The sequence below is a fragment of the Marmota monax genome, unplaced genomic scaffold, assembly GCF_021218885.2.
Source record: "Marmota monax isolate L192 unplaced genomic scaffold, Marmota_monax_Labrador192_F-V1.1 WCK01_AAM20220418_F8-fsc00118, whole genome shotgun sequence".
Classification (NCBI taxonomy): Eukaryota; Metazoa; Chordata; class Mammalia; order Rodentia; family Sciuridae; genus Marmota; species Marmota monax.
The window spans coordinates 3719427-3733136 of NW_026695231.1; the positions used below are offsets into that span (position 1 = coordinate 3719427).

Sequence of the window (13710 nt, forward strand, 5' to 3'; positions counted from 1 at the left end):
TCTTTTATATAGAATAAAAATAAAAATATTTTAAGACACAAGAAAAAGAAAGATAATGTGGCCCATTGTAAAGAGAATAAAGGGTCAATAGAGATACAGACATGATATATCAGATAACAATTTGAAATTATTAAATAGGAATTTGAAAATATCTGATCATGCTAATATCTAATGGAAATGGTCAAGAATATGAAGAGAGAAAATTAGAGTAGATAGAAGAAATATGCAAAAGAGTACTCAAATGGGAACACTATAAATGGAAAGTATGATTTAGAAATGAAGGATGTTCTAGATGGGTTTAAGAGCAACTCAGACACAACAGTATAATAATCACTGAATTCAAGACAAGTTAATAGAAAGTATCCAAGCAGAAACTTTAAGGAATAAACAAGGAAAACATAATAAAATACAAACAAATAAAAATGTGTCCAAGATCTTGGATACATACTAGTCAGTGATATAATACAGATGTAATTACTGATTTGGAAGAAAAAGAAAGAAAATAGAGGAGAAAAAAAAAGAGGAGAAAGATTTAAGTAGATAATGATGGAGAACTTTCAAAAGTAATGAAAACACCAACTTACAGATCCAAGAATCTGAGCAAACCTCAAGCAGAATTAATACAAGGAATATCATGCCTAGGTACAGCATAAAGTGATAACCTGAAGCATAAAAAGGAAATTTTAAAAACATCAAAATAAAAACATCCCATAGCATACATGGGAATCCTGACCTGAACAGTGGATAATTTCACCAGAAACAAGGCAGGGAGAAAACAGTGACACAAAATAGTTAAAGTTTTATAAAATAGAAATAATCAATGTAGAATTCTAGAGTCAGTAAAAACCAGCTTCAAAAGTAAAGAACAGTTAAAGACATTTGCACAGAAGGTTAAAGAACTTGTTTCAGTAGCCTGAACTATAAGCAATGGAAAAGGAAGTTCTTCAGGATGAGAAGAAATAACACCAGGTGGAACACAGGTTTTGCAGGAAACACTGAAGAGCACCAGAAAGGACTAACCTTTAAAAAAAGATTATTTCGTGGATTTACCTAGACAAAACATTGCACATCTAATACTTCATAGCTTTAAATCGAAACTATTTCTCTCACCTAGGTCAATTTTGATTTTGAGCCAAAAATTAGATGTTACTATTATTTTAAAATATTTATTTCAAAAAGTCAATAAACTCAGGTAATATCTAAATTAACCATATTTATGATACCAATTTTTTTTCTGAAAACCCAACATGAACCAAATACATTGTTTATAAGTTTTGCAACCACCCCCCAAAATGCACATAAAAATACATTTAACAAATGAAGAAATAAATCAGGAAATTGAATTGGCAGTTAAACTCTTTGCCAAAGTCACTTGGCTTTTAAAAAGCAGAGCTGGGATTCAAACTCAAATCTGTCTGAGCCTAAGTCTCATACCTTTCTTCTCTAGCACTATTATAGCAATAATAATTTGTATGCACAATGAGATAAATGTCCAGTATAGATTTGATTTTCTTCAACCCATGTACTCAGCATAAAATTTAAATAAAATTGTCAATACTACCTTTCTACTATAAAAATTAGGCCTTTCTGGACAACTCTCAATTATTTTGGTAGAATCAATCTATTCTGTGAAATTTTCCATTTCTCATTTTGTTCAAAATTAGAAAACATTTAAAAATTTTTATTAAAAACTAATGTAGCTTACTAAAAATAATTTCAATTCATACAAAACAATGTGAAAATCAGTTACTTGTAGTCATAGAGTTTAACATTAATAACATTGTGGGATTTTTGTTTTGTTTTGGTACCAGGGATTGAACCCAGGGTGTTTAACCACTTAGCCACATCCCCAGTCCCCTGCCCTTTATTTATTTATTTTTAATTATGAGACATGGTATCAGTTTCTGAGGCTGCTTTTGAAATTTCCATCCTCCTTGAACCACTGGTGTAACAGGTGTGCACACTACACCCAGGCAACATCTTGAGTAGCAATGACATATGTCCTTCAAGACATTCATTATATATATGTGTGTATATACATATGTATGTCTGTGTGTGTGGTGTGTATACACACATATATATTTATAACATGACTATAATATATATATGTATGTTCATAAAACATGCTAAATTTAGAGATTTTTCCACACACTTGCTTTTGAATATAATAATGCATGAACCCATTGCCATGTGCTTACAAAAGTCATGTTTTTTTCTCCTGATGGTATGTACTATTCCATGTAGGTAAGAATTATAATTTATTTAATCAATACTTTTCTGAAGGTTTTAAGTGATTCTAATTATGTGTTGTTTTTGATAATTCTACTATGAACATTTGAGTTCATATGTAAACACTTTTCTATTATTTTCTTGAGACAATGTCCTGAAAGTAACATTCTTGGCTAATGTACCTTCCACATTTTCTACTTCTGATAGTTTGCCAGATTACTCCAAACTCTCTCCTACTCTAGTATAATCTGTTTTCTATTCTTTGCCAAACTAAGTACAAAATGATAAGCCCTGTTTGAATTTTAAATACTCAGCTTATTAGTCAGATGTCTCAACACTTTTATGTTTCTGAATAAGATATCATGCTAATAAAAGTCTTTGTTATGGCAGTATTATAGAAACACCTGCCTTCATTTTTCTCTATTGCCTCTTATTACATATTTTACATTAAACTTCAATCCATCAACAGTTTTTATTTAGCAGAGTTGTGAAGCATAATCTAACGTTTTTAATAGCATAACTGACCAATTTTCCTAATAATATTGTAACGTAATCCTCATGCAATGATCTTAAACCAATTTTTTTCTTTAATTCAGTCCCTCTGTATACCTATGTGAACCTTATCCCTATACTCTTTTACCATTCCATTTACCTGTCTTAATTTATCAATTTTTATACTTTCCTATTTCTTTTCTTTTTAATTCTCCAGAAATTTACTGTCAGGAAAAAATAGCATAACCTCAGTTGTACTAAAAGGAAAATGAATTTTCTATACCTAGCTAAGGTTAGAAATGTAAACACATGGGTCACAGATGGAAATTAAAAGTTGCATTTAGGGCTTGGCTCAGTGGTAGAGAACCTGCTTGGCATGTACCAATCTCTGAGCTCCATCCTCTAAGCAGGACAAAACAAAACAAAAAAGCATTCCAACTCTAAGATCAAGAACAAACAAATGAGTTAAGAAGTACATAAAGTTAAAAAAAAATATGGAAGGGAAGGCAAGTTATTAGCTTTTTCTTCCCTGAATCTTTGCATATAAATTTGACAAATGCTTATTGATTGTTTAATGACAAATGACCTTCTTAAGAAAGTGCTATACATGTTTGAACACAATGAAGAAATCTCCATTTTTTAATAGGAAACTATTAAAAATTAAATTAACTATTAAATCTCCATTTTTTAATAGCACTCTGTTAATAAATGTATTCAGAAACAGTTCTGAAAAGTTGTGATGCACATGGTGCTGTAGTTTTAAACCCAGAATTTGTAGTTCTTATGTCTGTGACCACAGTGACATTAGTGACTCAGCATAACTACATATCTGCCACTACAACTCCCCAAAGTTACAAATGCAATGTGAAACACTGAAATAAATGTATAACTGGAAACAAATACTCTAAGAAAAAGGAACTGATGATACACATTCGTTGATACAGATGTTCTAAGGTGTTTCTTAGAAAATTTTCTTATTAATTCTCCAGAAATAAAAAATAAGGTTTTTTAAATTTAAAAATCAGCATAGCAACTCAGTTTATACAATTAATATATAGAGAGATGAGGATCCAATGAAAAATATTCCTTTCACCCACTGGAAAATTTCCTAAAGGAGGCGAAGTCAAGTCCCACAGAAACAGAACATGTCATTTGCAAGAATTTTTCTAGAGAATTATGCTATTCAGATATAAAACTCAAAGAAGATTTCTTTAGTAGCCAACACTTACATGAAAACTTTCAGAAACAGAGAAACAAGTTCAAGCTATGAAAAGACAGAAAAAAAAAAACACATCTTGGTGTGCTACAGACCCTCATTTAACAAAGTCTGTTGCAAGGCAGACAGTCGGACCAGCATTGCACGAGAGCACCTTTAATTGAGCTCGCAGCAATCTCTTGCACAATTACCCCTTCTGAATGAAACCATCTTGGATATGGACAAAACTATGGAGGACAGTGACTTAATTTTTTGATTTAAAAAAAAAGGAACGAGAGAGAAAGAAAATGATTTATAATAAGTCCAGAAGAATATTCTGTACCTATCTCTTTTCTGATTAGAGAGGTGGCATGGAGCCTGGCTCATTAGGCAGAAGTAATGAGCCAGTCTATGTGCCATCTCTAATTAGAGAAAAGATACAGTAGGTACAACTGCACCTATAAGTTGATAGAGTAAAGATAAAAATTATTTTAAAATGTCCTTTTCTTCCATAACTGTTAGATGCCCAGAATGTAAAGGAGAAAATTGCAATAAAAACTAAATAATATTTGAAATAAATTCTTTTCCAATTATATGTTTTCTAGTCAGGAGTGAAATTTATTTTTATACAGTTTAAAAGTAAATCATCCTCAATCTACACTTCCCTTGTGAATCATTAACTCAACATTTAGTATACTAAAGTAGAATAGAGCAAGTCATTTTAACTCTGCAGCAAAAAGTTATGGTACTGACAAGTTTATGGTATTGCTGAATACTTTGAGAAACATTTGGTGTAATAAAACACTTTTAGAAGTACTAATAGGGATTGAATATTGAAATAAGGCTCACAAGATTTAATGTGTTATTAAAACTTTCTGCATGCCGAGTACTTTATAAAATTCTTCAATATACTAATTACTGAAACTGAGTTCTAAATATATTGGCTTCTTAAATTATTGCTTCTTCATATAAGTTTAGCTTGATCTAAGAGCATACACGAATTAAAGTTAATAGTCACTTATAGATATTTTTGGTTTTGATTCCTACAAAATTTAACTGAAGAGATTATAATTGTCTATGGTTTCATAATCAGAAAATATGTCTTCAAAGAGTTTAATAATTGTTGAAGCTCATTGCACATTTACTATACAACAAAGCAATATGTTCTAAACATATCATCTCCAATAATTCATACTATAGTTTTATGTGTCATATATTAAAGTACCACCTATAGATTAGAAAGCAGAGACTTACAAAGAGTAAATATTTTTATATTTTTATTAGGGTATTATAGTTATGCATACTAGTAAAATTAATTTTGGCAGATTTTTTATTAAAGGAACACAACTAAATTGGATCCAATACAGAGTTGTTTGACACCAAAGCTTGGTGGAAATTTAGCCAGTGTTTTGAATGTATTTTCGATATCAAATATATAAATATATACACATGTATATGTGTGTATATATATATGCACACTACATATATACTTTATTTTAGCTAGATATGAGTTTAAATAATTCATGTCATAGAGAAAAACAAAACTGAAATTGAGCATTATTTCAAAATTAATAGCAATGACAGCATATATAAATATATCTATGGGACAACTTCAAACCCATGTCCACTTTATGCAGTTGTTGCAAATGTATGAAAAGATTTGAGTTCCTGTTATGTACAAATGATAGAATTATATGATTACTACAATCAATAATGAATTTTGCAAGGTCATTCATTGCAACAAATGATAGTATAATATATATCATATATATAATATAAAATAGTAACAAAATTAGAAAATAAAATTTTAAAACAATATTTCTTAATTACGTAAAAAAATAACCAATAGGCCAAAATCCAGAACATTGAAAAAATCTAATACTGGTGAGGATGTGGAGCAACAGAGACTCTTATTTACTGCTGGTGTAGTGCAAAATGTTTCAGCTACTTTGAAATAGATAAATCCTTGACTGGACTAACTAAGGAAAGGAGAAAGAGCTCAAAATCATAAAGACATTACTATTGAGAACCCCAGAAATACAAACGATTAGTAGAGGTGATTATAAATAACTATACACCAACAAATGTGATAGTATAGGATAAATGGAAAAATTACTCAGCACATACCTCTTAAGCCTAAGAAACAGACCAATAATAAGCAATGAGATTGGATCTATCATAAATTCTTCCTATGAAAAAAACAAACAAACAAACATTTCCAGAAGAACAAATACCAATTCTTAAGTTATTTTTTAAAAAATTGAAGAGGAAGGAATTCTTCCAAACACATTCTAGGAGGGCAACATTATGCTAATCCAAGACCAGATGAGGACACAACCAAAAGATAAACTACAGGCCAACATCTTTGATGAATAGAGATGTAACAATTCTCAACAAAATCCAACAGCACATTGAAGATTATTTACCATGATCAGTTGAGATTCACCTTAGTAATGCAAGGATGGTTCAATGTATTAAAATCAATAAACATAGTACACTATATCAACATAAAGAATATCAGAAACTATATGGCCATCTCACCTGATACAGAAAAGACAACTAATAAAATCCAACACCCTTTCATGATAAAAATGCTAACCGTATTAGGCAGAAAAGAAACATATCTCAACATAATGAAAGAGCATTTATGATAAACCAAAAGTTAACCAAACAGTAAATGGGAAAAATCTAGAAGCTTTCTAAGATATGGAAGAAGATATGGATGCCTACTTTTACCATGTTTCTTCAACATAGTGCTGGAATTCCTAGCCATAGAAATCAGGAAAAAGAAACAAGGGTATCCAAACTGGAAAATAAGTCAAATTGTCACTGCAGATGACATATCTGCAAAATCTCCATCAAAAAATTAATAGAACAAATTAAGAAAAGTTGTATAAAAGAAGTTGAAGAGAAGACAAAAAAATAGAAAGGCATCTTTATTCCCAGAGATTTAGAAGAATAAACATTTTTAAAATATTCATACTCCAAAAAATGACTTATAAATTCAATGAAAATTCAAATTCTCAATGGCATTCTTCACAGAAGCAGAAAAAAACATTCTAAAATTTGGATGGAGCCACAAAAACCTTAAATCACCAAATTCATCTTGAGCAGAAGCAACAATGCTGAATGCATTTGACTACCTGACTCCAAAGTATACTGCAAAGCTGTAATAATCAAAACAGCATGATACTGGTATAAGAGACACACAGACAAACAGATGAGAATAGAGAGCCTGAAAGTAATCCTACATGTCTATAGACATTACCAAATGGTTTAACAAAGATACTCAGAATATGCAATGAAGAAAAGATTGTCTTTTCATAAATGGTGTTGATAAATTGATTATCCACTTGCAGAAAAAGGAAACTAGACCCTTTTACCAGTTACAAAGATCACCTTAAAATGATTAAAGACTTATAACTATCACCTGAAACTATGAAACTAGTAAAAGAAAACATAAGCAAAATGCTTCAGGATATTGGAAGGGGCAAGAAGTTTTGGGATAAGACTCTAAAAGCACAGAAAATAAAAGCAAAAGTAGACAAATAAGATTAAATAAAACAAGTTTCTGCATAGCAAAGGAGACATCAACAGAGTGCAGAAACTACCTACAGAATGGGAGAAAATATTCACAAGCTACACATCTAAAAAGAAGTTAATAGCTAGAAGGTCTATGGGAACTGTCTGTATTTTCCACACAATTTTGCTATGATCCTAAAACTGCTCTAAAAACATTCTATTAAAATTTTAAAAATAAATAAATAAAAAGAAAACATGGCCTAAGCCTTACAAATATAAGACCTCTTATACAGAAAAAAAAAAAAAAAACATTTTTGAAATTAAGAAATTCATGATCTTCATACATGGGAAGATTTGATATTATTTAGATACCTATTCCTCCAAAATAAACTTGATGGTTTAAATCTCAGATGAGTTTTTAGGTAAACTGTACAGATGCTTCCAAAAATCATATAAAAGCTAAGACAACCTTGAAAGGTTATAAAAGTTGAATAACTTATGCTGACAGATAAAGATATATTCAAGTTACAGTAATTAAAATGAAATTTTGATCCAAGTATTGACAGATCATTGGAACAAAATAGAGTGTTCAGAAACAAACCTATCTTCATATATGAAGATAATTGTTTTATGATTAAGTAACCACCATAGACTGGTGGAAATGACAATTTTAAAAAATTTCTAGGTAAATTATATACTCAGTTGAGAAAAAAATGGGACTTCTACATTATATTACATACATCCAAATATTTATCCCAGATAAAAATAGAGCTATATTTAAAACATAAAATAATAAAGCTGCCACAATAAAATAAAAGAGAACATCATGGTTTGCTAAGACATTCTGAACAAGACACAAAAATATTAAGTATAGAATAATTAACAAAATGAATTTCCCTAAAATAAGTATGTCCTCATTATCAAAGAACACCCTTAAGAAAATAAAATTTCGAGATGCATCTTAGAAGACAACATTTGCCATCCATGTATCTGTCAAAAAACTCATTTTCAAAATATTGAAAACCTCCTACAAATTAACAAGAAAAAGACAAACTACCCAATTAAAAACTGGCAAAAAAAATAAACAACTTGAATAGGTATTTCATAAAAAAGTCAGATCTACATAGCAAATAAGCACATGAAGGAATTCTCACTATCATTAATCATCAGGAAATGTATCACGCATCCCCAGGAATGGCCAACAATAAAAACATTTGGCAGTACTAAGCATGAAACAGCCAGAATTCTCAAATATTAATGGTTGGGATATCCTTTTTAGAAAACAATTCAAAATTATTTTCTAAAGGTAAAGATATAACTATGTACAATATGAATAAACCCTATAGGCATAATACTGAGTGAAAACAACACAGATACCTATGCCATGATTTCATTTTCATGATAACTCAAGAATAGACAATGTCAGTATGCAGAGAGGTCTCTACTCCTACTGTTCTGTGAGGTCTATACTAAATTCCCATGGATAACTTTAGAGTGGGTATTCACTAGGAGAGATTCTTTGAGACACTGGAAATGTTCACAATTTTTTCTACAAGAGTGTCACACAAATACATGACTATTAAAACTCATCAAGTTGTACCCTTAATAGTTATATACAATTTTACATTCATGTTTTTGCTTTGATTAAACATTTCAAGTAATGCTTTAAATATCTGTAACATGAAATTAGCAGGCTATTTTAAAAAAACTGGAGAAAACATATGCAACATATTCTTATCATTAATGAGTTTTTCATAAACAAGAAATTATGGATATAAATATGTATACATACCCCAAATAAGGAATTCACAAATGAAATGCAAGTGGTCAAATCATATTTGGACAGCTACTCACATTTAATGGCCAAATAATTCCAAGTTAACATCCCACGATATTTTTCACTTAGAGGAATAGCAAGGATGGAAAAAATGGATCATCTGTGAGGTTATTTAGTGTTTAAGAAAATAAGAACTTGCCTATATTTTCTGTTTGTTTGTTTGTTTGTGGGGGTGGGGTACCAGGGATTGAATTTAGAAGTGCTCAGCCACTTAGCCACATCTCCAGCCCTATTTTGTATTTTATTTAGAGGCCAAATCTCACTGAGTTGCTTAGCACTTTGCTTTTGCTAAGGAGGCCTTGAACTTGCAATCCTCTTTCCTCAGCCTTGCCTGTATTTTTTAATCAGGTAAATTTTCACAAACTTTCTGAAGATAATCTGATGTTATACATTGGAGTAACAATTACTATGTATTAAAATATATAAAAGAATTATATACTTCAACCCAGCTATTCAATTTCTGTATATTTATCTTGGGAAAATAATTAAAACAACATTAATAATAGTATCATTTGCAAATGTAGTTCAGTATACACAAGGCACAGTGCTAAGCACTGCACTCATTCATTCAACAAATAAATACTGAGCATCTACTACATGCCAGATGCTTGAAAAACAGCCATGTTTTATATGACATTGCCTCATTTTATCTTCACAGTGGCACTTTAGAATATCATCATCATCATCATCACCATCTTAAAGTTGAAGTAACTATAGTTTAGAGGAATTAATATGTTTGTCCAGGTCATCTAGAAGATGGGGTTGGAACTCAGGCAGATTTTTAACAGTGTATAGTCTTTCGGAACAGTTCAATCAGACAATTGCTCAAATACATATGTATATGTGCATGTGAATACAAGATATAAATGAATAGATAAAAGCATATAAATGTAAAGATGCAGTATTTTCTATCAAATGATCACTTAACTTTGAAAAATTAAAAATAATACAAATGTTCATTTTAGGAACTTGTTTTCAAAACTTGTTAAAACTATACTGTTGTACACAGTGCAGCCATTTAAATGAGAAGGTACACCTAAATAAGAAGGTATCTTGACATGAAATGTGCTCCATAACATTTGGAGAGGAAGTATTTATTTTTAGAGGACTCAGATAAAGCATATGTATTATAATTACTTTTTAAAAATATTATATTTATAACCATATCTCTAGCTGAATGCACTAAATATTTGGAAGAGCATAAAAAAGTTAAAGTGCACTTCTGAAGATGGAAATATGGAAAATGCTTTCTATTTCATAGAGTTCCATATTGTTTGAATTTTTTTATAATGAGCAGACATTATATAATAACATTGCTATTTTAAAATGGTGGTGTTTTAAAGACCATTGTGCTGGACATTTCCAAGATAATTCTCATTTCAACTTCTGCTCATTTCAGAAGCAAACATCATCTTATTAAACTATACATCTCTTTTTAATATCGAAAAACATGAATAACACATGTGAGTTTTTTACATGTGCACTTATTAGTTTAATATGCTGTAGTCCTAGTTTAACAATGCCCTAAATTAAAATCCAAACAAAACTGGACAGAGAATATAGCTTCACACATGTTGTTCTTACTTTAAAAATTAATCAAAATAGAAAAGTTTTAGTTTTAAGGTTTCCCTAGTGTAGCAAGTTGAAAAGTGGCCTCCAAAAGATATGTCCACCTGGAATCTACTGATGTAGCCTTATTTGGAAAAAGGAACTTTGCAAGTATAAATACGGATGTTGACTGTGAGCTCCTCCTGGATAACAGTGGGCCCTAAATCCGAGGACCAATGTCCTTGCAAGAAAAGGGAAGAAGATACAAAGAAGGTCCTCTGAGAGCAGAGGCAAACATTGGAGCTATAGAGCTGTAAATTAAGCAACACTAAGGTCTGTTGGCAGCAGCCATGGAAGGAGAAAGGCACAGAATGTCTTCTCCATCTTAGCTTCCAGGGGGAACCAGACTAGCTCAATCCTGTTTTCAGACTTTAGACCTCCAAAACTGTGAGAATAAATTTCTGTTGTATTAATCTGTCACCCAGTTGGGGGTCTTTTGTTACAGCAGCCCTAGAAAATGAATGCACTTGAATATTATTTGTTTGACACATTTTTTTCCAGGAACAATGTAATTGGAGAAAAATTAATACCATTTCTAAAGTCAGAATCTTACCATTTAAACTCTGTCCTATTCGAATAGTACTGGAAGGAAAATCTGTAATTGAACCACTTAAAGTTGTTGCATAAAAAGCTGTATTATCCTCCTCCAAACCATTGATAAAGAAGTTGATTTTTGTCTGATGCACCTGTAAGAAATGATCACCATTATTATCTTAAGTACATAAAGTTTTCTAATAACCACATAATTTGGATTCTTTAAAAAGGCATTATTTCCTTATTTCTCTACTTTCTTCTGTTGATAAGAATGAAGACAATTTGTTTTCATAGCACAATGATACTCCTGCATGTTTATACATCTAGATACAAATCCACATGGTGCAGTTTTGTGCTGTGATGGTATCTCCCAGGGTGCTCACAGCAATGTATAATATTTGTCCCATGTTTGTAATAGCACTGATTACCATGCTTGCATAAGTTTTTTGTGCACATGTTGTTTCTTCACATGCTAATTAAATTTGTTATGGCTCTATTTGGAAATAAAGCAGAAATTAATACAACAGGGAGAAATATCCAAAACCATATATACAAAACTGTATTTCATAGGGCTATAATTCAATTTAAGTTATTAGTAGAAAAATACTTCTCATAAATAGTTACCATTTTAGGTGTTTGTAACTAGTTGAAAATTTTTCAGATGTACTTTCCCATTGCAGACTAATGTAAGAATTTGCCAAGTATATTCTAAGCTAATAACTCAAGCAGTCCAATACCTATTTACATTAGGGTTTAGCAAACCATTTCCATAAATGACCAGAGAATATTTTTTTCTTTTCAAATCAAATAATTTTGTTTTGTGGGCCAACAATTCTGGACACAACTGCTCAATTCTGATTTTGTAATGTAAAGGCAGACATAGGAAATAGATAAATAAGTCTGGCTGTGCTCCAACAAAACCCTACTTGCAAAAACAGGTGGCCAGTTAGATATGATCTATAGGTTGTAGTTTGATGCTCTCTGAAGTTTACCCAATTAAATTTTATTAAGACTTATGGAATTGAAACATAATCCTCTGAAAAATCAATTCAAACTTTTATGCAGAATAGCTCATAGATCCTATTGACATAAAATCTTTATGCTTGCATTTTTTTTGGGGGGGGGTGGTACCAGGGTTTGAACTCAGGGGTACTCAACCACTGAACCACATCCCCAGCCCTATTTTGTATTTCATTTTAGATATAGGGTCTCACTGAGTTGTTTGGTGTCTCGCCATTGCTGAAGGTGGCTTTGAACTTGCTATCTTTCTGTCTCAGGCTCCCAGCTGCTGAGATTACAGTGATAACATATAATCCTGAATTAAGTAATCAGCCATTTTGACATCAACTTTATTCTACACAAAGGTGTGTCAATTCAAGTGCTTAAAGGTAAAGGGCACTCCAACCAAAATACCCCTAGGGCATACAAAAGATTCTAGAGAAGGGCTGAGTTGAGAGTTGGGAGAAGAGATAGAAATGGAAATTTAATATTACACAATTGAAATGTTAGATGTAAATACTTTAATTAAAACCAAACCACAGCATTGAAAATGTTATTCTACTATGGACTTTGAATAAAGATGAGGTATCAGTATAGGTTCAGCAATGTAACAAATGTACCACTCTGGTACAGGATTTGGGAGGCAGTTGTATCTGAGGACAGGTTGTACATGGGAACCATCTTTAACATCCACTTGACTGCTGTGAGATTACAACTGGTTTAAAATATATATTTCTTAAATTATTTTCTGTTCAAATGAATGTATAATAATAAGGATAAACATTTATTCTTAGACACCTTTAAATCCTTATGTGAATTTTTGCCATAAGAACCTCTTTCATAAATCTCCCAATCAAAAACAAAACAAAAACCCAGAAGTTAATGACATAATTACTTGGTAATTTTCAAAAGTTACCAAACTTAATTTTTCCATTCTGTGCAATTTTCTTTCATATAAACATATTTTTCTTCAATTCATTGACCTAGTGTTACATATGACTTCATTTCATAACATGGCTTTAATAAACCTAAAATCATACACCAACTTCTCATGGGCCTGGATCTATTCCTCTCTGCTAAGTAGTAGGGCTGATTTTTTTTTTTTTTTTTGGCATCCCATTTTTTACAGCCTGTTACTGTCATTTGGTGTTTGACTGTTATCATTATAAAAGATACAGGCTTTTCTACTTTGTTATTTGTAGCATTATCTCATGTTTTACAACATCTTTGCACAACATGCAGGCACATGAAATATAACTCGTGAAAAGTTCTCGGTGGTATTAATGCATAAAAA

The 13710-nt window shown here is 31.1% G+C and overlaps 1 protein-coding gene across 1 annotated transcript in view; it reads right to left on the reverse strand.

Annotated features, from left to right (window-relative positions):
* The window catches only part of Ush2a (usherin), a 763436-nt gene that overhangs the window by 690130 nt on the left and 59596 nt on the right, over positions 1-13710 (reverse strand). The window contains exon 3 of the mRNA XM_046438452.2: positions 11437-11569. Coding sequence (XP_046294408.1) covers positions 11437-11569 — 133 coding nt within the window. The remainder of the gene's footprint in view (positions 1-11436; positions 11570-13710) is intronic.